At 38.8% G+C, this 22297-nt stretch overlaps 1 protein-coding gene across 4 annotated transcripts in view; it reads right to left on the bottom strand.

The window, feature by feature from the left end:
• Positions 1-22297, bottom strand: part of LOC139453409 (slit homolog 2 protein-like) — a 181341-nt gene that overhangs the window by 65248 nt on the left and 93796 nt on the right. For all 4 annotated transcript variants that reach the window (XM_071235093.1, XM_071235097.1, XM_071235095.1 and 1 more), the window contains exons 5-7: positions 19898-19969; positions 19161-19232; positions 9570-9641 (exon numbers count right to left, since the gene is read on the bottom strand). In XM_071235093.1, coding sequence (XP_071091194.1) covers positions 9570-9641; positions 19161-19232; positions 19898-19969 — 216 coding nt within the window. The remainder of the gene's footprint in view (positions 1-9569; positions 9642-19160; positions 19233-19897; positions 19970-22297) is intronic.

Here is a 22297-nt window from a genome sequence, read left to right as displayed (position 1 = left end):
TCCCATAAAATTATTCATCCTTCCTCTTCCCATCCATCCATCCACCCATTATGAAATTCATCCTCCCTCCTCCTATAATATTATTCATCTTTCCTCTTCCCATCCATCCATCCACCATCCATCCATTATGAAATTCATCCTCCCTCCTATAATATTATTCATCTTCCCTCTTCCCATCCATCCATCCATCTTCTCCTCTTCCCATCCACCCTCTCCTCTTTCCATCCATCCATCCATCCCTCCATATTTAATCCCATTTCTTCAACAGGGTGTTACAATGTGTGCAGACCATTTCTAATGTCCCCTCTATGAAATGGCAGGACTATTGCTAAACGTCGAGTAAAACCCTACTCACTACCTCATCTAATCCAACAACCAATCCTCCTCCTCACAGCACCATCAACATCAAACAGATCCACTTCACCTCCCCATCACAGCCACCAAGCAAAGAGGTCAACATCAAGAACACCCCCATGCACAAAGTCATTCTCATCATGCCATACCTTCTCTCCCAACTTCTTATCAGACCAACAGATAAGGGCACTCATTATTGACAAGTTAATGGACACTTCAGACCCAAGGATGGCATCATCTGTACAAATCCCTGCTATATCAGCCCTCCAGATACCATTGGCCGTCTGCCTGTACGTCCTAAGAGCTGATGGTCACCATGATGGAAACAAATGGCTGAGAATCCTTTAATCCTAGAAGCATGTGAATCATCTGTAATGACCAACCGATACAGATCCTGCTGAAAGATGATATTCCTTAATTACGGCACCCTTGACTACCCAGCGGTCAACTATCTGGACATGTAGAGCCTGTGGCTTCTCGGGGTGACAAAACCATACAACTCGTTAGTTTACGATAATAGATATCTGAAACATAAGTTGTCGTTTTGTATAGGTGAAGAGCTAACATGTTCGCTCCTGGATCTGATTGCTCCGCACCTTATAGATCTGATTACACTCTGGTGATATATCATGGAACACTTCCAAGGCATGCTAAAAGCATGTTTATCAATACGGACAATATTAGGATGTTAGCAAGTGGTTTGTCTTGAGACAAGGTGGATCTTCTAATCATTTGATTCCTGACCTTTGGCTCAAAGATTAAAGAGTGAGTGAGTGATTTGGATTTAACATCTCTTAGAACAATACTTCAGTTACGTTAGTAACCATTGTTTGAGGAAAACTCCATGTGACGTGATAGACATATAACTCTTAGGTTTAGCCAGGCAAGTCGCCATCAGACCAAAGTTAAAAAAGAGGTACCGGTAACATGAATTTGGAACTCATGACCACTGGATCCTGGAACAGCAAAGGGACAGCACTCTGCACAACTAACTGCCATCCTGAGTGAGTAATGAGTAATGCAGGACCATAGAGAACACCATACAAGAATCATTAACTTATTGCACAAAAAACAACCATGTCGTGCAGATTACAAATATCTATCTAGGTACAACAAAATGGTTGATAGAAACTAGTATGCACATAGACTTACATACTAACATCCTAATGACCATTTCTTACAAAACCCTGACAATAAGATTCAATTTATTGTCACAAACAGACTTAACTAGAAAAGAAATCACTCCATAAAATGTTCAGTGGCTCTTGGAATGTAGCAGAATAGGTAGACTTTTATCTAATTCTTGGGAGGACAGTGGAATCAAATTTGCTAGACCTCATAAGTTCCCCTTCAAGAAGATCTCACACAGCTACCACAAACCAATCTTAACATATGTGGATAAAAGTCTTCAAGGCCCAACTTTCCACAATTCATTCTGTCATAGTGACAGTTTGTCCATATTTGAAGTGCAGCTTCAAATGCCATTAAAGACAAGCCAACTCTCTACCTTCAAAAGACATAACATTTTTATTGAGGTTGTCCACCACCAGTCATTCTAATGGTATGAGTCACACAAATAATGCCAAGCTAAATATGAAATTCCAAGCATGAGCACAAGAAGAGAGTGAACTGCATGACCTTGTTTAATAGCCATTGTTGCTGCCTTATGTATCACCACAAACCTGGTGCAAGTCTATCTGCCTATACATCTCTGATACCACCCAATCCCAGCCCCTTCTCCACCTGGCATCTCACACATGGGATGTTGTACTCCTTGACTCCACGACCATCACAGATCACACGAGTCACAGGTCACATGACAGTTGAAACTTTCCGACCCTGGTCGGGTGCCATCTTTCCCCTGTGGCATGACTGGTTGCGTGTCTAGCACCATTGCCCTTGGGCGGGGACACTTGCCAGGTCCCGTGGGACCCCAGACAAAGGTCACATCTGGGTGGTAGACTACACAATTTAACCCCTATGTTATCCTTGGTAATATGTCAATGAGGAGTGTTTGGGTTTGTGACCACTGTAGTGTGGGTATGTGAGGTGTTTATTGTTTGAAGAACCCGGGAGACGGAATTATTTCTGGTGCTATGTGGAGGTGGTGAATACACAGAATATCAACCACTTGGTGGGGAGTTATGATTAATATTCATACCAGGAATTATGAAGTAACACCTTCTCCTGGAATCCCCAGAATTCCACCTAGACCATACCTGAGTTTCTGTTCATTCCATCACAAGCATTATTGTAGAATACTCTACTGACGAGGTTAGTTCACATGAGAATACCTACTCTCCATGGGTGTGACATGGGTGTGGCTTGGGTGTGACATGGGTGTGGCATGGGTGTGACATGGGTGTGACATGGGTGTGGCATGGGTGTGACATGGGTGTGGCATGCATGGGTGTGACATGGGTGTAACATGGGTGTGATGTGGGTGTGACGTGGGTGTGACATGGGTGTGGCATGGGTGTAACATGGGTGTGACATGGGTGTGACATGGGTGTGGCATGGGTGTGGCATGGGTGTAACATGGGTGTGACATGGGTGTGACATGGGTGTGATATTCTAATGTAAAATACTCACATGACAGACACGCTATTATTTTCGTCTTAACACAAGTTTGAAAATGAAAATGAAAAGTCTTACAGTCACATGAAACTATTACCAGGAATTCTTACTTTTGAATATATTTTCAGGATGATTTATGCTTCAACCACTTCAATTCGGTGTCTACTGGCACACTGGCCAAAAATGGTCATCACCTCAAAGGTGCCAAGAAGTAAACTGCTGGGCAAAAGTAAGTATTCACAAAATTCACACTTCACTCTGCTCAATCTGTGTACTGTGAATTTTGACTGTTGATATGATGCATGTGATATCGCCTATGATACTCGTATCAAATACATCACCATTGAATAACCATTTCTTGTTTGTTTCATTTCTAGCCACCATCATACATGGGTGTATACTTTCTTTTATCGACAGTTTAGTTGGTTTGTCATTAATATGGTCTAGTTACATATGAGCCTAATGACACAGTTCATGGACTAAAACAGACATTTTGTCCCAGAAATAAAGTTATCTTATTTAAAAATATATACATGTATCTACAAAATAATTTATTTTTTTTTAAAATGGCGCCCAGAACAACCATTAATTTTAGGAGCTAGAGCCGAGGCAATCTAGACTTGCCAAATCATACTAGACTTGAGTTGGTCTCCTTTTTAAAAGAAAATTCTCTAGGATTAGGGAGACTAAAGCTACAACAGAGAGAGTGTTGCATGTCAGGGTCTTATTCCTCATGGTGTGGAGTCTTCGCTGATCCTGATAGGACCCCTGAACACAAACGGGGATCACCTTTCAGTCAAGGAAAGACAATGCGCTTCTCAATGAACTACAGGTTGTAAGGTGATACAGTGCTGGCAACAGTTCCTGTATCAATGGCTCTAAGCTCTTTACCTGCCCTCTAGACCAACAAAATACTCAAATAGTGAGTGAGCTTGGTTTAGCGCCACTCATAACACTATTCCAGTTATATCACAGTGTGCCAGCTTGTTGTGGGAGGAAAGCCCAAAGTGATGCAGGTCTCAGAGGTTTACCACTTTGGTGAAACTCACGAGCACGGGTACGGTGCTGACAAACCTAGAAACACAATCGGGGCAAACCAGGATTCGATCCCACAATCATTCGTTTCTGGCATAGCCAAGGGACACAACTCTGCACAGTGAATTGCAGTGCCTTAGACGACTGTGCCACCCATGCCACCTTCCATGGTCAAATAGTTGGAATATTTCTCAGTGTGGCATTCAACAACAAACAAACAAACAAATAGTTTTTCCAACTACCACAATACCACTTAAAAAGTTAAAAATCCCCCGAGTGTTCCCTACGTGGCTAGCATGTGGGTGGCATGACCCCTTGATTTATTACTTGTTGGCTGTCCACATGTAGTTAGGTGCGGTCACACGTCACAATAGGCATGTAATCTGCACAGAATACTCCTGAACACCCATCTTGCATTGTAATAATGTAACAGGACGCGTTGCTGGGAAGGTCATGTTATGTCCATTGCACGGGAATTTGTCATCATGACAAGAGGATTTCTATTGTAGGGAATAAAATGTTAATGGTGAAATTGCATTGTTGGGAAATTATTGCTGTTGTCTCGGATACAATGATGCAGCTATCACTTGGGCAAAAATCAGCTTGCTATTATACTACAGAATGTAGAGCATCCTTAACAGCGTAACTGATACATAGTATCATATGTTTACATACATACTTGTTTTAAGTGTTTTGGGCTCTTTCTTCAAATTTTTGCGTCAAACTCAATTGCGCTGAGAATTTTTTGAGGCATGAGAATCATTTGGGAGCAAAAAGTATACCCTGAGAAAAAATAAAAAAACTTTGTAGAAGAGCCAGTGTTTGAGCAATGAAATTTTCAGTGATTTGTCCTATCAACAAAAACACTGATTGGCAATTGTAAAGTTTATCACAGTACAACTTCCTGGTCCTTAAGCAACTCGGTTTGAATCAATGTCACCATTTAAGAAAATACACACTGTACCAATGAATGGCTTGGTGAATTGTTTCAGAAAATACATTGCCTGCCAAAAGTTACACTGAAATTCTTACACAATAAAATTAAGAATAACACATCTTTCAGTGTCATAGCAACAAAACAAAACAGGGACACAATTACAACAATAGCTGTTGTTTTCCGACACAACACACGGCCATATTGGTCGCCATCTGTTTATGTCATTGACCACCAGATCGCACACCTTCCTGGCAGAGAGGTTCTTTGGCCGTCATCGACCCAGTTTTTTAACAAAGTTTTTTTATGACACACACTGAACTGCTGACAATCAACTTTTGTTTCACATGAACAATGTTGACAAAAACATGTTTAAAATCGCGTTTTTGTAAATGATCCTGTCATCTGTGTGGTGATTGGTCCCACCCTAGAGAGTCTGACTTGTTGGATGTCAAAGATTTGTTGTTTTTTAAGTGCCAGTGTCAATTTGTATTTTAAACCCTAGAATGTTAATTGTACTCTGTCAGCATGTCCCCAGCCACACTGACATGACACTTTCACCTGAACAGCTGTAACAGCTGCTGATGTTACTTAGTAAAATTTATTCCTGTGTACATTCGACACTGATCAGTGCTGAAAGTGGGGCAGTGGTGTGACACTAGTGCGGATTCTGTGTGATTGACAGTCCACAGTATTACCAAGCTTTCAGTTTTCAGTTTTCAGTTCTATAGGAAGCAGTAACAAACATTTTCACACCAAACCTTTTCTTTCAAGTTTTAATGATGAGCCTGTCCTGTATTTTACAAAGTATTTACTGTCACTTGTGGTTAAGAGTTGGACATGCATTTGGTAGTTGTAAAAAGTAGTTTGGAGTTGCTGGAAATGGATGTGACCACTGTTTTAACATATAGATTTTTTCATGTAAACACTGAAATAAAAAGGTTGGTACATATCATCGTATTCAAATTGCAGTGATTGATGCTCATGATGTCAATCACTGGATTGTCTGGTCCAGACCCAATTATTGACAGACCACCATTATAAAGCCAGAATATTACTAAGTATGGCACTAAACAACAAACAATCGATATGATTGAGCCCAGAAATTCCAGCCTATTTCGGCAAGGGTGGAAACTGGACTTTCATATTCAGTTTACGCCCTTGCCTTGGGAAGATGGTTCTTTCAACACAGAGGAAAGTATTAAAACAAAATCCAGTCACGAAATTTTAATCAAATCATGCTCGCATCACACTCCCGAAAACAAAGTCTTCTGAACAAATCTTCACGAACAACATTCTGAAACTTTCCCAACTTGTGAATCTCCGTTTGCTGGTTGCACAAAGCAGTTGCTATATCCGCACTAGTTCCCCAATTAGCCCCGGCACTGATCCACGGAGACGTGAAGATGTTTTCAACATGGCAACACCTTGCATGCCGCTGATCTATACAGTGATGTAAGACTGGTAATCACGGAATACACGGGTAGGATTTCCTGTCAGTCAAAGCTGATGATTGCAGCGCTTACATCTGCAGATGTCAGGAAGGAGGCCCCGTTTTTATATTGAGTGAATATGGTAAAAAATTATTGAAAGTGGACTTACTTGAAAGCAGCTAACTTGGTGATTAATGACTGTATCAGAGTACAGGTCTATCTGTCCCAGCAGATTTGATGAAGGCAGAGCCAATATACAGGTATATGATCCTAGCTAAAGGTTAGGACTGTTTTGGGATGCTGCACCATCTTGTTTTAACCTGATCCTATATCGTGAATTTTTCATTTTCATGACTAAGATTCAAAAATTTATGTGTAAGTTGAGAAATAATGAATGGATGAGGCATATGCATTAATATTCCAGGTTTGGAGAGTGAGTGAGTGGGTTAATGATGCTTGTATCATCCTTTCAGCTAGATTATGGTATTTTGGCTAAATTAATACTGGATCGTTTGTTTGTTTGTTGTTTAACACTGCACTCAGCAGTTTGACAGCGATATGACGGCGGTCTGTAAATAATCGACTGGACCAGACAGTCCAGTGATTGACATCATGAGCATCAATCCACGCAATTGGGAAACAATGACATGCATCAACCAAGTTTGTGAGCCTGACCACCCAATCCCGTTAGTCGCCTTTTACGGCAAGCATGGGTTGCTGAAGACCTATTCTAACCCGGATCTTCACTGGTTAATTAATATTGGAAGAAAGCCTTAAGTTGTGTGTATCAATATTCCGGGTTGGGAGAGTGTTGGTTGGATTAACGTTGCTTGTATAATTATTTCAGTTAATTGGTGGTGTTTTGGCTTAATGAATGTGGGAATAAAGTGATGTGTATTAATATTCAGGGAGAGAGTGAGATTTAGAGAGAGAGAGAGAGAGAGAGAGAGAGAGAGAGAGAGAGAGAGGGAGAGAGAGAGAGAGAGAGAGAGGGAGGGAGGGGGAGGGTGTACTTATCTCACAGCATGTCATCTCTGTGGAGGAGGAAAGCTGAACGTGAAACAATTTGTATATGTTTTCCACAAACCACCAAGGATCATAGTCCGGTGAATCTGGGATTCAAACCCAGGACTCACAGATAGGATCACAAAGTGATCACAGCACTACGTTTATCACAAGTCTTTGTGAAAGTAAGGGATCTTCACACTGCAGCTGTTGCTAAATTAATAAATAGGAGTGACGACAGTCAGAATTCTATGACCACTGAAGAGATGCTGCAACTATTCCAAGGTTGAAGGATGCTAAAGACATGTTCAAAAAAGTGTCCATGGAAAGGTTTCTGACGACAGAAAATCAATCTGAAATATTTCAACACTTTGTTTAGGAATCATTAGGAATTGCTGTCTCTAAGTGTTTACCATCCATTATCATCGGCCTGTCTGAGCCAGAAATGACCTTGTGAAGTTGATCAAAGTGAAAAAGTTGGGATGATTAAGCCAATTTATCTCTCGACTTCATACCACTGACAAGGCAGATGTCAAACAACCTTGAAGCTCTCTCTCTCCTTTAGGTAGACTGGATAAATCTGAGGAAAGGTTATGTAAGGTATTACACCATGACCTCAACACAAGATTGGCATTTGCTTACAGAAGATAAGGTTTGCAGGGGTTAAGGCTTAACATATGGGTCTTAGTCCCGGACTGTTCTCTTCCATTGGGATTAAAATGGGACTTCAAAAATGAACGCCTCATGCAGCATTTAGGAAGATTTTTTACCAAAGGTTGAAGTCTGGTTGAAGTTGAGAAGTACTGTATTCTGAGGGTATCGGAAAAGTCCCATAAGGAAAAGGTGAGAAGGGGATGTTTTTCCGCAGATTCTCCGATGACCTCCTCACATGCACATATGGCAACGCTTGTTACAGGATAGGTTGAACTTCCTAGGATGAATTTCATGACCAATTTGCTGTGTTTATTTTATCTGGAGGTAGTAGCAGCCTTGCTTTAACATGAGGGAGAGAAGGAGGGAGGGAGAGAGGAAAAAGGCTGGTGTTCTCTAATGAGAGTGTTAAAGCTATCTACCGCCCCTTGATACCACTGTCACACGCTACTGTGCAGCAAATGCTCCCCCAGCCAGGTGCAAGTGGATGTTTTTAACGTCTGCTTCTGAATTCAATGTAAGCAGCCATGTTGGATCTTCTCTCCTGATCATCCAGAACCCATTAATCAACAAGACACAGAGTTATCTCCCTTTGTTGAAAGGATCCTGTTTTTTCGGAGATTGTGATGTGTTTTATGCAGTGTACGCCGGCAAATGTTTGGAGAAATGTCGAATAATCTAACACCTATGAAAACATAACTTTTTTATTTCTTTGAAATTTTTCCTATTTGTAGTTTTTGGCTTTGTTTACTTCTGAAACCATTCTTAAATGCTACACATCAATACAATTAATCAGACTTGCCAGAGGGAAATACAGTTCCACAACATAAAAGTGAGAAATGTTCTTGGGAGCTTGTTTGACAGAAGTCTCTGGCAGAAACAACATTTCAACACAAGACACAAAAACAAAACATCTGGAATCTGAACTTTACAATGCACTTTTTTAACAGTCTGTGCTATCTCGGAGGCCTACTAAGGATCGCCAGACGTCACTCTGGAGACCCACAGCTGAATGCTTGGGGAAGTTTGTTCTGTGGATTGCCAATATGGTTGCATTTATCAAATGTCCAACAATTTGTCAGAACTACTCTTTCAAAATACAACCTTCTCTAATGAAGTCCAAAAGCTCTACTACAATTTAATATCCATGTTTCAAAACAAGTGCGTTCAGGCCATATGAAGCTCATGTTAGCATTTCCTGTACCACACAGCATTGTTGATGTCATGTAGATATCACAGCCTGTCACAATTGACATCATTATCATAATCTTCCTCATCATAATCACAATCATGATCTTCATCATCATCATCTTCATCACAATCATGATCTTCATCATCATCTGGGTAGCCTAGTGGTTAAAGTGTTTGCTCGTAAGCCGAAGACCCGGGTTGGATTCCCGACATAGGTACAATGTGTGAAGCCCATTTCTGGTGTCCCCCGCCGTGATATTGCTTGAATATTGCTAAAAGTGGTATAAAACCATCCTCACTCACTCACTCATCATCATCATCATCATCATCATCATCATAACAACATCAAAACTAACAAATGATTCCAGAAGTAAGAATGTTATACTTACAGGACTCGTAGCTTGGTCATTCCTTGGAACATATCCTTCGGCAGTGTTGTGATGTTGTTATTACTTAGTGTTCTGGAACAAAAATAGGTCATGATATACTTTCTTACAAACTTAAAAAGTTGACAGAATGATTGCTGATGGTAAACAAAATATCACTTTTGTGTCTTTGGATATAAAATTTATCAACACTTTTTGATAAAAGTTTCAAAACAAGACACTCAGGTGAGATTCTTTATCTATCGCCACTGTATACTTTCCAACTGCCAAGATATAACTCTCCAAATGTTATGATATACCTTCGTACTGACAAGATATACTTGCCTATTGCTATGATATACTTTAATACAACTTTTATATGCATTTCTGTTGCAATGATATCCATTCCTGGAATGAAATACTTGGCTATTGCCGTGATATATTTTAATACTGACATATATCGTAATTTGGCCATGATACACTTATATACTGCCATGATATACTTGCCTATTGCAATGATATACTTTAATACTGCCATGATATACTTTAATACTGCCATGATATACTTTAATACTGCCATGATATACTTTAAGACTGCCATGATATACTTCAATACTGCAATGATATACTTTAATACTGCCATGATATACTTTAAGACTGCCATGATATACTTCAATACTGCCAGGATATACTATAATACTGCCATGACATACTCTAATACTGCCAGGATAAACTTTGATACTGCCATGATACCTTTATGCTGCCATGATCACGATGATATACTTTAATACTGTAATGATATACTTTCCCACTGCCACGAGATGGTATACATGTCTGAAGCCAGGATACACTTTCCAACTGCCAACTGCAGGATAATCTAACTCTATACAATTCCATTTTTATTTTTGTCAATCTGTCAAGGAGTTTTTAAACTGAAAGCTATGCAACGAAAAGTGAAAAATGCCCCCCCCCCCCAATAAAAAAAATAAAATACTTCAACCAAGTTGTCAGTCTACAGAACAAGCTGAATGTTGACACAGAGAAATGTTGCAGATTCTGATAGTTGTGTATTGATGTTCCTGCTGGGTAAATCTCAGGGAATCTTCCAGACGCTGACATCCCCATCTGCATATATTGATAAAGGTGGAGCTGTTGTTGTAAATACCTAATCTCTTCCCCCACTCACTGTTATGACAGATGTGTCTATATCTGTCTGGGTATTATCCCTATATCACATGGGCAATAACTGTATTAACTCATAGACGCCCTTGATGGAGGCAATATCCATGCCGTGAGACCGCTCCTGTGCTTTCACCGTATTATTATTGATTTTAAGATGGGTTAGTGGGATGAACCTATCTTTAGAAACATATTCCATATCTACCTTGGAATTATGTCTAAATTACATAATTATATTTCAAGGAAAGTTGTAATGTATTTTACGGGAAACAGATGAGAAGCGCATTTTTTTCAATACGTCTCCATTTTTTTGCCTTGAGGAACTATTGGTTAGTCCAGTGTTAAAGTGTTTGCTCCTCACAATGTAGACGTAGGTTTGAATCCCAATATGGGTACAGTGCAGGAAGCTCATTCTTGAAGTCCAGTGCCACAATATGACTGGACTAGAGCTGGTACTGTAAAACCGGACTCACATTCTTTCCTTGATTGAATATTTTAAGCTAAATGTTAATATATATGAACTGCCGGACAAGAGAGAGACCATTGAAAATTAGATTTACCAAACAATTCAAAACGTTTAAAGTCTTTGAAAGGCATTCAGAAGTGAACAACATTGGGAAGAGAAATTTCAATAAATGTCTCTCCCTTAATTACAAACGTTACCTAATGTTACTAGGCTAAAAACAGTCGTCAAAACACTGCAATCTTAAGGTCCAAAACACATCTATCATAGATTAAATGTTTGATTAAAAATTAAATGTCCGGTAAGCTATATTTTAAACCGGACATTTGAGATTCCCAATCGGACATGTCCGGCGCATATGACCGTTTCCGGACCCCTGCATCTATGTACTCTTTTCAAATACATCACCATCGATTAACCATTTCTTGTCTGTTTCATTTTTCACCATCACACAATGGTGTATACTTTCTTTTGCATGGCAGTTTATAAGGAGGATTTCATAGGAAGTTATGCTGAGGCCTCATTGCGGAGAAATATACCGTTTGCCGAAATTATTCCTGATTATTCATTCTTAATATCTCCATTCTATCAGAACAAATACCTTGGAACCATTCCCCACCATAGATTCATTTCAGCACGGACGTATATACGTCTTTGATTTCAAAAACTGATGTCGCCATCTCAATCTTAACACTAAGTTAGCCCACTGTAGCTCAAGAGCTTGAAATAAACAAGCCTGATTCTCCTGAATGAGAGTTGGCACAGATCTACATTCAAAATGCACATATATTCCAAAGAAATGGGAGTTTAAAACGAACCAGAAAACTGTAAAATTTTAGCGGTGAAGATGTCATTCTGAATGAGTGGGAGTGAAATTCTAATGCTACTGGGCTTTCCCACTTGTATTTTAGACAAGCTGAGAGTTAGTGAAATCAATGCTTATTTCAACCACATAAGAACTGTGGGACTTGATTGGATGTTTATTTCAGTGCTGTGTCATTCAAACCAGATTCAACCTGAAGCCATGGTGGTGAATTGGTCCATGATATTTATCATAGTAAAGATATGCCCCTCTACTTTTGATAGGGGTCTTTTGATATTTTAATGATACACAAAAATGATGCTCACAATATTTCAAGTGTTTATTCAAATAGTGGGTTGGGTTTAACTCTGCTTTTAACAGTATCCCTGTTATATCGCGGCGTGTCAGCTTAAATTGGGAGGAAAGCCTGATGTTTACCACTTGGGTGAAACCCATGAGCACGGGTATGGTGCTGACAAACCTAGAAACATAATCAGGGAGAACTGGGATTCGAACCCACAATTATAGGTTTCTGGCGTGCCCAAGGGATGCAACTCTGCACCGCGAATTGCGGTGCCTTAGACGACTGGGCCACCCGTACCGCCGTATATTTAAAGAGAATGACATGGCAGATTATCCCTATCAAACGTAGAGTAGCATATAATCCACAGGAAAATCAATAATGAGCCAAAATATGCACTTAAGGATTCAAATGACCTAAACAATCAATTTAACCATCTTAATACCCGTGAACTTGCTTGGCCTTGCTTATCTGTCAAGGGGCAATAACAAGAATTGGCCATCATAATAACTGCTAATATCACGCTCCATCACACACGTGATAAGTCCCATATACCATGGGTCACTGCCTCCAAGCAATGACAGGTTATGTAAAACAGAACATCGGGGAATTCCACTGCTTTATTTGAATGTTAAATGCTGGTGTAAGCCGCTAGAGATTTGCTGGGACACTTAAAGATGACTTATTGAAATGATTCATGTTTGTTGATATAGGAGTGTATCCAGTGTAGATACCAAAGGGTGTTTACAACAGTCACTAGACTGGATACATGCTGACTGGGTGATATCCATGAAAAGTTCCCTTGAGTGTGTTTATTACTCAATACTTAAAGCTGTGACTATTCAAATACCAGGACGGATACATGCTGGGTGGGTGATATCATTCCATGAAATATTCCCTTTAAGTGTTTTCATTGTGAAATATTCAAAGCTGTGACAATTCTAATGACAGCAGTGATAGTCACCTGATGAGTGGTATACTAAGGAAGCATGTAAGAAATCATCTTCCCGAGGCAAGAGAGTTAACTGACTATAAAAGTCCAGTTTCCACCCTTGCCGAACTAGGCTGGTATAATGGAGTTACATTTTGGCTGGACTAACGAGTCTATGCATAGTTCAATCAAAATCACGCACCGAAATCGAAATCCGGTTCGTAAAGTGTCATGCAGATTTCGGTCGACTGCAGGATTTGCAAAGCATGTGCAGCGCTAACTCGTTGTCAACAGATATTTTCTATATCTTTTCATGTTTTTAATGAAGGTGCTCGCGTGATTGATGCACTTCGCGATGTAAGACTCGTTTTATCACAATATAGATCTTGATTATCGATCAGATTGTCTTGACTGGGCGCCACCGTTTTGATTGAAGCAAATGCAAGTGATACGAGAGGTTGAATCTGATTGGTCAATCGGAGAGGCATAGAAAGGACATAACTCGTAATAGCCACTGGTGGCGCTACGATCGAGCCCAGTAATTCCAGCCTAGTTCGGCAAGGGTGGAAACTGGACTTTTAAAGTCAGTTAACTCTCTTGCCTCGGGAAGATGGTAAGAAATATTCATGATTCATGTTTCAAGCTATTTACATTAAACCTATCAGTAAAATACATGATGTTTTAACATATAGTATATTCACTGCATTACCAAATAAACTGTCTTTAAGGTACATGAAACATCTCATACCAAATACATGTTTCTCTCTTGAACCATTCCTTTATTTTTTTGTAGCATAATATTTCCAAGATTCTTCTTGAGAACATTCATAACCTTATGCTTTGGCTGACTTTCAACATACGCTGGCACTTGAACTGTGACCATGTCTTATGTCATAAATGTGTCACAGCTTTGTGTGTCAGTGCTATAAATGCCGTCAAGGATAATCCCCAGCATAGATACACATCTTATGGATTAACTAGGATTAAGGAGAGGCTAAACTGACATTAGCAGGGATGAACTGCAACCATAAGTATTTCTGCTGAAGTCAGCTTAATCAACCCACAATAAAAACAGGAGTGTCAGCAATATTACTTCTTAGAGTTATCTGCCCATGATGGCCAATAACTGGATGTCAAACAGATTCCAAATTTCTTGGTTTTATGTTTTCCTAAAACTTTATGACCGTTACCATAGCAGCTCTGACTTATACACACATATTTAATGCACTTACATTTCATTACCCATAAACCCACAAAAAGTATCCTACGTTTAAACTGGTTCCACTGTTGGTACGCAAAGCAGGCTTACCACTTTTAACCACTGTGAGGTGTTGACCTAAAAAAGTGGTACAAATCTGTACCATATCTGGGTACCATATCCGGTTATAGGTGTACATACGTACCATCATGGTACTTATTAATTACGAATGCAAATAAACATGGAGACATCCATTCACCTCGAAAGTTTGTTTAGAGAAAATTGCTCTGCTAAAGCTAAAAAAAGAAAATAGTCTTGGTTCTCAGGTACCGCCAGCATCATCATAAAGGTCGTCGCATGTTTCGTTTATATTTCCATTTTTAGAAAAAAAATTAAAAAGTCCAACGCTAGTCAAATACTGTTTGCTAGTATTTTACTCATCCAGGAATACATTTATGTAGGGAGGCCCTTTCCAAGGTTGATGGTACACAACTGTTTATTTGGTTACATACTAGTTTGAACAAAAAAAAAAGGAGACACCGCCCACCTGCACAATATTTTCAAAAACCATTGCCTGAGAACCAATTCTTTTATTTTTTTAAGCCTAATGCTAATTTTGTTGAGAGCACTTTTACTTGACAAACAAACTTCAAATAGTCTGCTATTTGTTTTCGATTGATACTAAGGACCAATGACGGCTTTGTTTAGTGTCGTCCAATCCCACCTACAAAAATCGGCCGCTGCTTGTCTACTAGTTTAGGTAGACAGGCGCCCAGTCAATCCTACTTCAAGACCATGGCTAGTGACCCTGGTACTCAACACGTCATAGCTCTGAGCGCCTTAGCTATAACTATCTTCAGGGATAATCCCCTAACATAAACATACATTTTATAGATTAGACGAGATTAATAGTGGTGAGCCATGAACACGATGTAGCTATCTCGGACTAATGGGAATCCCTTCTATCTTGTAAGCTCTTAATCGTCTCTCTATGATCTACTTAGCTGAAATCAGTGATACTGTACACTACACTGGTATCATGCCATTCACTGGGGCAAATAGCTCACTCCAAAGCTTGTAAACAAAATTGTTGCATATTTTTCTTTATGATCTTTTCATGAGGTATTTACTCTTTTAAATGTCAAAGCCTTCAACAAACGAAGACTTAAGGGGTTTTCTATGTGGCTTCCAATGATAGCTTGGGAGACTGATTGTAAAAATAAATATGTTTCGTGATGGGTCATGAAATGATGACTTTCACTATGCCTAATTCTTGAAGGGGTGGTGGGGTTGCCTAATGGTTAAAGTGTTTGCTCGTCACACTGAAGGCCTCGATTCGAAGGTTTGATTCCCACATGGGTACAATGTGTAAAGCCTATTTCTCATGTCTCCCATCGTGATATTGCTTGAATATTGCTAAAAGTGGTGTAAAATCCAACTCACTCAAAATTATTGGAAACAAATATGCCTAAAATAGAAACACAAGTGTGGAGAAAGCCCATGGAGATCAAGGGTCATGAAAAAAATGTACAGGCATTTTTCCCCCATTTTTTTATGTGTGAAAAATACTGATCAATAGGTTGTAAAAAGATAAAAGTAAAAAAGACACTTTGATATTTTTTTTTAAATATCACCAAACAACAGTCACACCCAAATATGGACACATAATGGACCTAAATATGAGGGTGAAGCTCCCCCTAAAAATGTGAAAGAATTTGGGAAGGGTCACACATGAATAATCACACGACCTATAAACTTTTTAAGGATGATCATCATTGCTATCTAATATTCATAAGTAAGTATAACCCTACATAAATTGTACATACCTTGGTAACATGAACCCAGAGTGCCACTTAAGATATTACCCTTTTCTCCACAAGTATAACATTCCTTTTCTCAAAATGTATACCACACAGTCATTTATCACCAAGATACAGATACGATGGCAATATTCACCTCAGCCCTTATAAACCCTGCTTAAATAAACATGGCTTTATCATTGTACAAACTGTTAAAAATGCTTCAGACGCTGGGAGGTTGAAATATGGTTAACTTCCCTCTGTTTGTTGTCCCTCCCATCCCAGGGATGTAAATGGGCTGATTATTTGTATTGTCATACATAACTTTACAATGTTACCTTTTAATGGACAACATTGGGACTTAGGTACTTAACATTAGTATAATGGGTTGATGCTTCTGTGCAATGTAGAGATGAAGACAGTTTGTCACTTCCTGGAAACAATGTCGTAACTCCCGGCTATTTATGATGGGTATATGAGAGTTTATAGTCTCCACACTGTCAGATCTTGTGTAAGGGCATCCATTTTAACGCACATTTTTTTCCCACAAAGTATGTAATATTTCTTTACTTGACCTTTACAGAAAGATGTTAGAATCAATACAAAGCCTTAAATCCTTTAGGTTGCAAAACAAATGTGTTAAGGTCATTCGAAATTTGGTATTTTTCAATAACATATCACTTTTATACATATAAATAATTCATATTGGCTATTGATTTTGTTAGGAATCATAAATCAATAATAATATGAAGACATTAACAAAATTAACCTTTCTTGTACAAGTCTTGTCTGTCTCCCAGAGCCTAAAGAATATATTAAAAAGGAACCAACTCAAGTCTAGAATGATTTGGCAAGTCTACATTGTCTCAGCCCTGAAGTAAAGCCTTGTTCTTGGCTCCATCTGGATTTGACTATTTATTTTGTGGATATATATTTTTAAACTTTATTTCTTGGACTTAATGTTTGTCAAGTACAAGTCTTGTCACATTTAATAACATGACGGTTTTAGAGTGTATGCCAAATATTCTGCCACAAAAATAACCAGTCCACGGAAAGCATATAAATTACAAACCAAATGAATGATGACATTTGTGCAGGCCTACTTTTGCAAATGTGTATAACAGTTTCACAGTTCGGGGGCATGCTTGTCTAGCGGAGGACATATTTATCTACAACATGCCATCCTCCAGATTGACAACATTTTGAAAACGCTGGGTGCAATCCGCGACTGTTTAGGCAGGTGCCCCCAGCAGAGCAGAAGTTCCGCTAGACTTGCACAAATCTCTAAGGCAATAATTATTAGTTTAAATCATAAGTTCTAGATTATGAAAATAATAAGAAATTGTCCTGATTAGAGACTGGAGTCCTTAGTCCATATATCTAGACTTGCTTATTAAGAGGACAGAACTACTACACATCCATGGACTTTTCTTTAAGTAGAGCCTTGGAGCAAGGCTATGGTTCCTTGTCTATAGTTAGTAAATGGAACATCCCTTTAGTTGGAACACCAGGCTATCTGGTGACCACAACATGTACATAGTCAAGCCTCTCGACTCCATCTCAACATCAGATACCAAAACCAGCAGCTTGGGATATTTACTCATCACATAGATTTCATCGGTCGCATTCCGGAGAGAGATTGGGAATGTGTGAATTGTTTTGCCTATAGATGAATTAACTGAATTTTCATGGAAAAAATAGGACAATGCATATTTGTATATAAGAACAACAAAGGTTTGATGCGGAAGAACAAGCACTGAGTGTAATTTGAAGATGCTTGCTCTTGTGTTTGTCATTAACACATTGAGGAGATCAGACTGGCATGATTGGTTCCATACACAGAGATACACACACCTACAGGGTGGACCAACATAGAGTCTATGAAATCCTATATTATTCAATACACCTCTCGCCTCTAGAATGAAAACAAATAATTTTCCTGATGCTGATTTTATTTTATTGTGGAAAAGAGTTGTCCGAAGCTGGCTAGACTTGCTGAAATAAGGATCTGCTAGATGGCTAGACTTGCTGAAATAAGGATATGCTAGATGGCTAGACTTGCTTAAATACGGATCTGCTAGATGGCTAGACTTGCTTAAATAAGGATCTGCTAGATGGCTAGACTTGCTTAAATAAGGATCTGCTAGATGGCTAGATTTGCTTAAATAAGGATCTGCTAGATGGCTAGACTTGCTTAAATAAGGATCCGCTAGATGGCCAGACTTGCTTAAATAAGAATCTACTAGATGGCTAGACTTGCTTAAATAAGGATCTGCTAGATGGCTTGACTTGCTTAAATAAGGACTACACGTGATGGTTCTGTTAGTTTTACACACTTGGATATATTACTCAACTTTTGATAGGGATATTGCCAGGCAACTTAGATAATCCCTCTTAAGGATCCGTGAAGATCAGGGGTAGAATAGTTCTTAGCAACCCATGCTTGCTGTAAAAGGCGACTATGCTTGTCGAAAGAGGCGACTAACGGGATCGGCTGGTCAGGCTCGCTGACTTGGTTGATGCATGTCATTGTATACCAATTGCATGGATCGATGCTCATGATGTCAATCACTGGATTGCCTGGTCAGATTTGATTATTTACAGACTGCTGTCATATAGCTGGAATATTGCTGAGCGTGGCATAATCAACAAACAAACAAACAACCTCTTAACGACATGTGTACGGGTGCTGTTCATTATAACACACCTGTATACCATTCAATTTTGGATAGGGGCACTGTCAGTCAACTCAGAGAACAAACTCTTAAGGACATATGTACCGGTACTGTTTTTTCAAACTCAAAATAGAGCCGAAAATAAACACGCTCATTTATTTCTTGACACCTCCAAGCAACATTCAGTCCCTACCTGGCCATTGAGTATATCCCTATCAATGTTGAGTAGCATAGCCTCCAACTGTAAGATCATTACAATATACTTACAGAATCTCCATGTTCTTCAATCCCTTTATTCCAGTGTCAGATATGCAAGTAATTTCATTATGGTCAAGTTGTCTGAAAAATGGACAATGAGTTATAAACAAGGATAGAGTTGTCTGTACAGAGTAACATGCTTAAACAAGAATAAGGCTTGCAATGTGAACACGTCATGCATTCAGAATTTAAGAATGACAATTAAACTTAAATTGAAAAATAAAACAGATATTGCAGAATTAAGAATTTGAAAGTACTGCATGTGCAATTAAAAAATATAAATTGAAACATATCCTGAACAAAAAACGTTAGGGATCATGAATATTTTTTGGGATATTTTTTTTAGTGAAGATTGAGCACACCATTTCATCAAAATATCCCTAAAGATATTCACGATTCTTAACTTTTTTTGTTCAGTATATACAGATGTATAAAAGAAGAACCAGAGTGATTGCATTTCAAAAACAACACTACCACCTGAAACAGGAATTGCACTTATAGGCTGAAAAAGGTTGTCTCTTGGTCACAGTGTTCGAAGTATATATCTATCAAAAATTAATTTCAAATTTCCAGCTTGAATAAATCTGAGCAATGATATTTACAAAGAAACAAGAATTCCAGAATTTTTGATTAAGCGAGGTAAAACGATTAACTACAAAACAATAATTTCCAAGAAATGACATTTTACAGCCTTTCAGTGTCAGACAATCGTGTAATTACCATTCTGCAAGAACAATATTACTTACAAATTTTTCAAAAGAATAGAACTTTTTAAAGTTCTTCTGCCTATGTACAGAAGCTTGTTGTAGCTGAGATCCCTGAAAGAAACGTGACAAATTGAAATATAAACAAAAACAATATCCACAATGTGATGCAGTTGTGACACACATGCTTAATAAGAGACGTTGATGCATTCAAGGAATCATGCTTGACAAAGCTTATGCATGTGGACATTGTGTGTACAAGAGTGATTGCACATGTGCTCATGATGTGAGATCTTTACTTTGGAAAGTGTTAAGTTGATTGACAATGACATGCTTAATATCAATAAATTCAAAAAACATTATTCAACAAACTTGAGGCTGAAAAAGAAGGTGGAGGCACACATGACAAATATTCCAAAAAAAATAGTCCATGTTTAAGTTCTGACAATATAACCAAGTGTTGATAATTGATAAAAGTAGCAATTAACCATTTCTTTTAGGATTATCTGTTAATTAAAAGGCTAAAAAATAATTTCTTACTCTGATGGAATATCCTTTTTTGACTTGTGCCATATGTTCCTGTGTTTTTTTAGGTGAACAATTGACTTGCCTTTGCATGTGTTGGAGACCATTGCCATACCAATGGGACAGGATATGCTCACCTTTTCGGGAACACCTGGTATTATCACTACTAGATGGTGATTCATAAACAGCTGTTCATGATACATTAAAGATAAATCTACTCTGCTTTTCGCAGAGATTTCTTTTTGCAATGGCAAGGGTTCTGTTTGTTTTTTTATCTGTTTAGCAGATCCACTTAACCACTTGATTTGGTTTAGGGGTTTGCTGCATGCAAATCTCATAAGGTCTGAAGGATGTGGAGTGAGTGAGTGAATGGTGTCTAATGTTGTACGACGTCAACTCTGTTGAGCAATATTGAACCAGTTGTAGACTTAACAATACACCTGTAACCACCCAATCCTCCTTTCAAGCAGCTAGTACTAAGCATTGGATACTGAAGCCTACCCAGCATCCCCACAGCAGTTGGGTAGCCTAGCGGTTAAAGCATTCGCTTGTCACACCGAAGATCTGGTTTCAATTCCTGGTTATTGCTCCCTCCCCAACCCCCCAATATATTTATTTTTCAAATTTTCTGCATCATATGACACAGACTCTATTATCCATTCTTGACAAAATTTAATGGCTTTGTATTGAAGAGATGTGTTCACTGTGTGCCCAGTTGTGTTAGTATTCTTGGAAGGAAAAAATATAATCTTCTCCCTCATTATTTTTGTTTTTAATCAAAAATATGCAAAAAGTAACTACCTCCCTTCTCCCTTTTGAGACAAATGTGCCCAATAAACATCCATACTTTGTGTGCCGCGTAAAGGGGCTATCGTCCCTGAAAACGGCCAGGTGAGCTAAGTCAATCAGTTCACAGGTGCTAGTCGGACCAGTTATCATCATACCTGTCATCGGGAGGCTTCGGCATACAACATTTATTTCCCTGCAGGGCAGGTCTCAAAGACCAGACTGTGATAATAATATTGCCAATGTGGCAAAGTGCCCTATTGATATTTGTTTGTTTGTTGTTTAACGCTGCACTCAGCAATATTCTAGCTATGACAGTGGTCTGTAAATAATCCAGTCTGGACCAGACAATGCAGTGATATATACTGTTGATCTGAAGAAAGTACACACCCATGATTGATGGTGGCTAAAAACGAATCAACAAGAAAGAATATGGCGCTGACAAACCAGGGATCATAATCAGGTTGAATCTAGGATTCAAACCCACCATAAGCGGCGGATCCTTGGATAACTTGGGCCATGGTTACCAAAAATACGTTGGTGATGAATTGATTCAAGTTGGTGCCAAGCAATTGTCAAACTTCATCTTCAGTGAGTGAGTGAGTATTGTTTTACAGCGCTTTTAGCAATATTCAAGCAATTCAATGGCGATAACAATTGTTCTCAATAAATTCACAAGAAATGATTTGAGATGGCCCCTCGCAGCATGTTATCTGTTACAAAATGTGCATGTCACATGACCTCTGACCTAACGTCTGCCACTGCTGAAGGATGTTATCGGGCACACTTGACATCAGCTACTAGCAGCGGACATGTGACACTTCAAAGGATCTTCTGGTAACCACACACACCTTTCTCGTTAAAGTCATCACAGGTACATGCTCACACAGGTAGGCCGACACCTGCTCCATTTGGTTTTTTTTGCAAACTATCCGATTTTACAACATGAACATTTGTCAATGAAAAGAAATAATCCAAACTGCCTATGAATCATCATCTCCCACCTTGCATATAAGGTCAGTAAATAAGTATATAAGTATATTTCCAAATGGTCAATTTAAGTACCTCCAACTGAACCAAATTTTCTTTAAACAAATTCAAATCAAATTTCCTTCAAACTACCACTGAAAT

Source organism: Haliotis cracherodii, unplaced genomic scaffold (assembly GCF_022045235.1).
Source record: "Haliotis cracherodii isolate W230 unplaced genomic scaffold, xgHalCrac1.p SCAF_9, whole genome shotgun sequence".
Taxonomy (NCBI): Eukaryota; Metazoa; Mollusca; class Gastropoda; order Lepetellida; family Haliotidae; genus Haliotis; species Haliotis cracherodii.
Note: the sequence above shows the minus strand (reverse complement) of the source record. Positions and strands in the feature narration are given on the sequence as shown.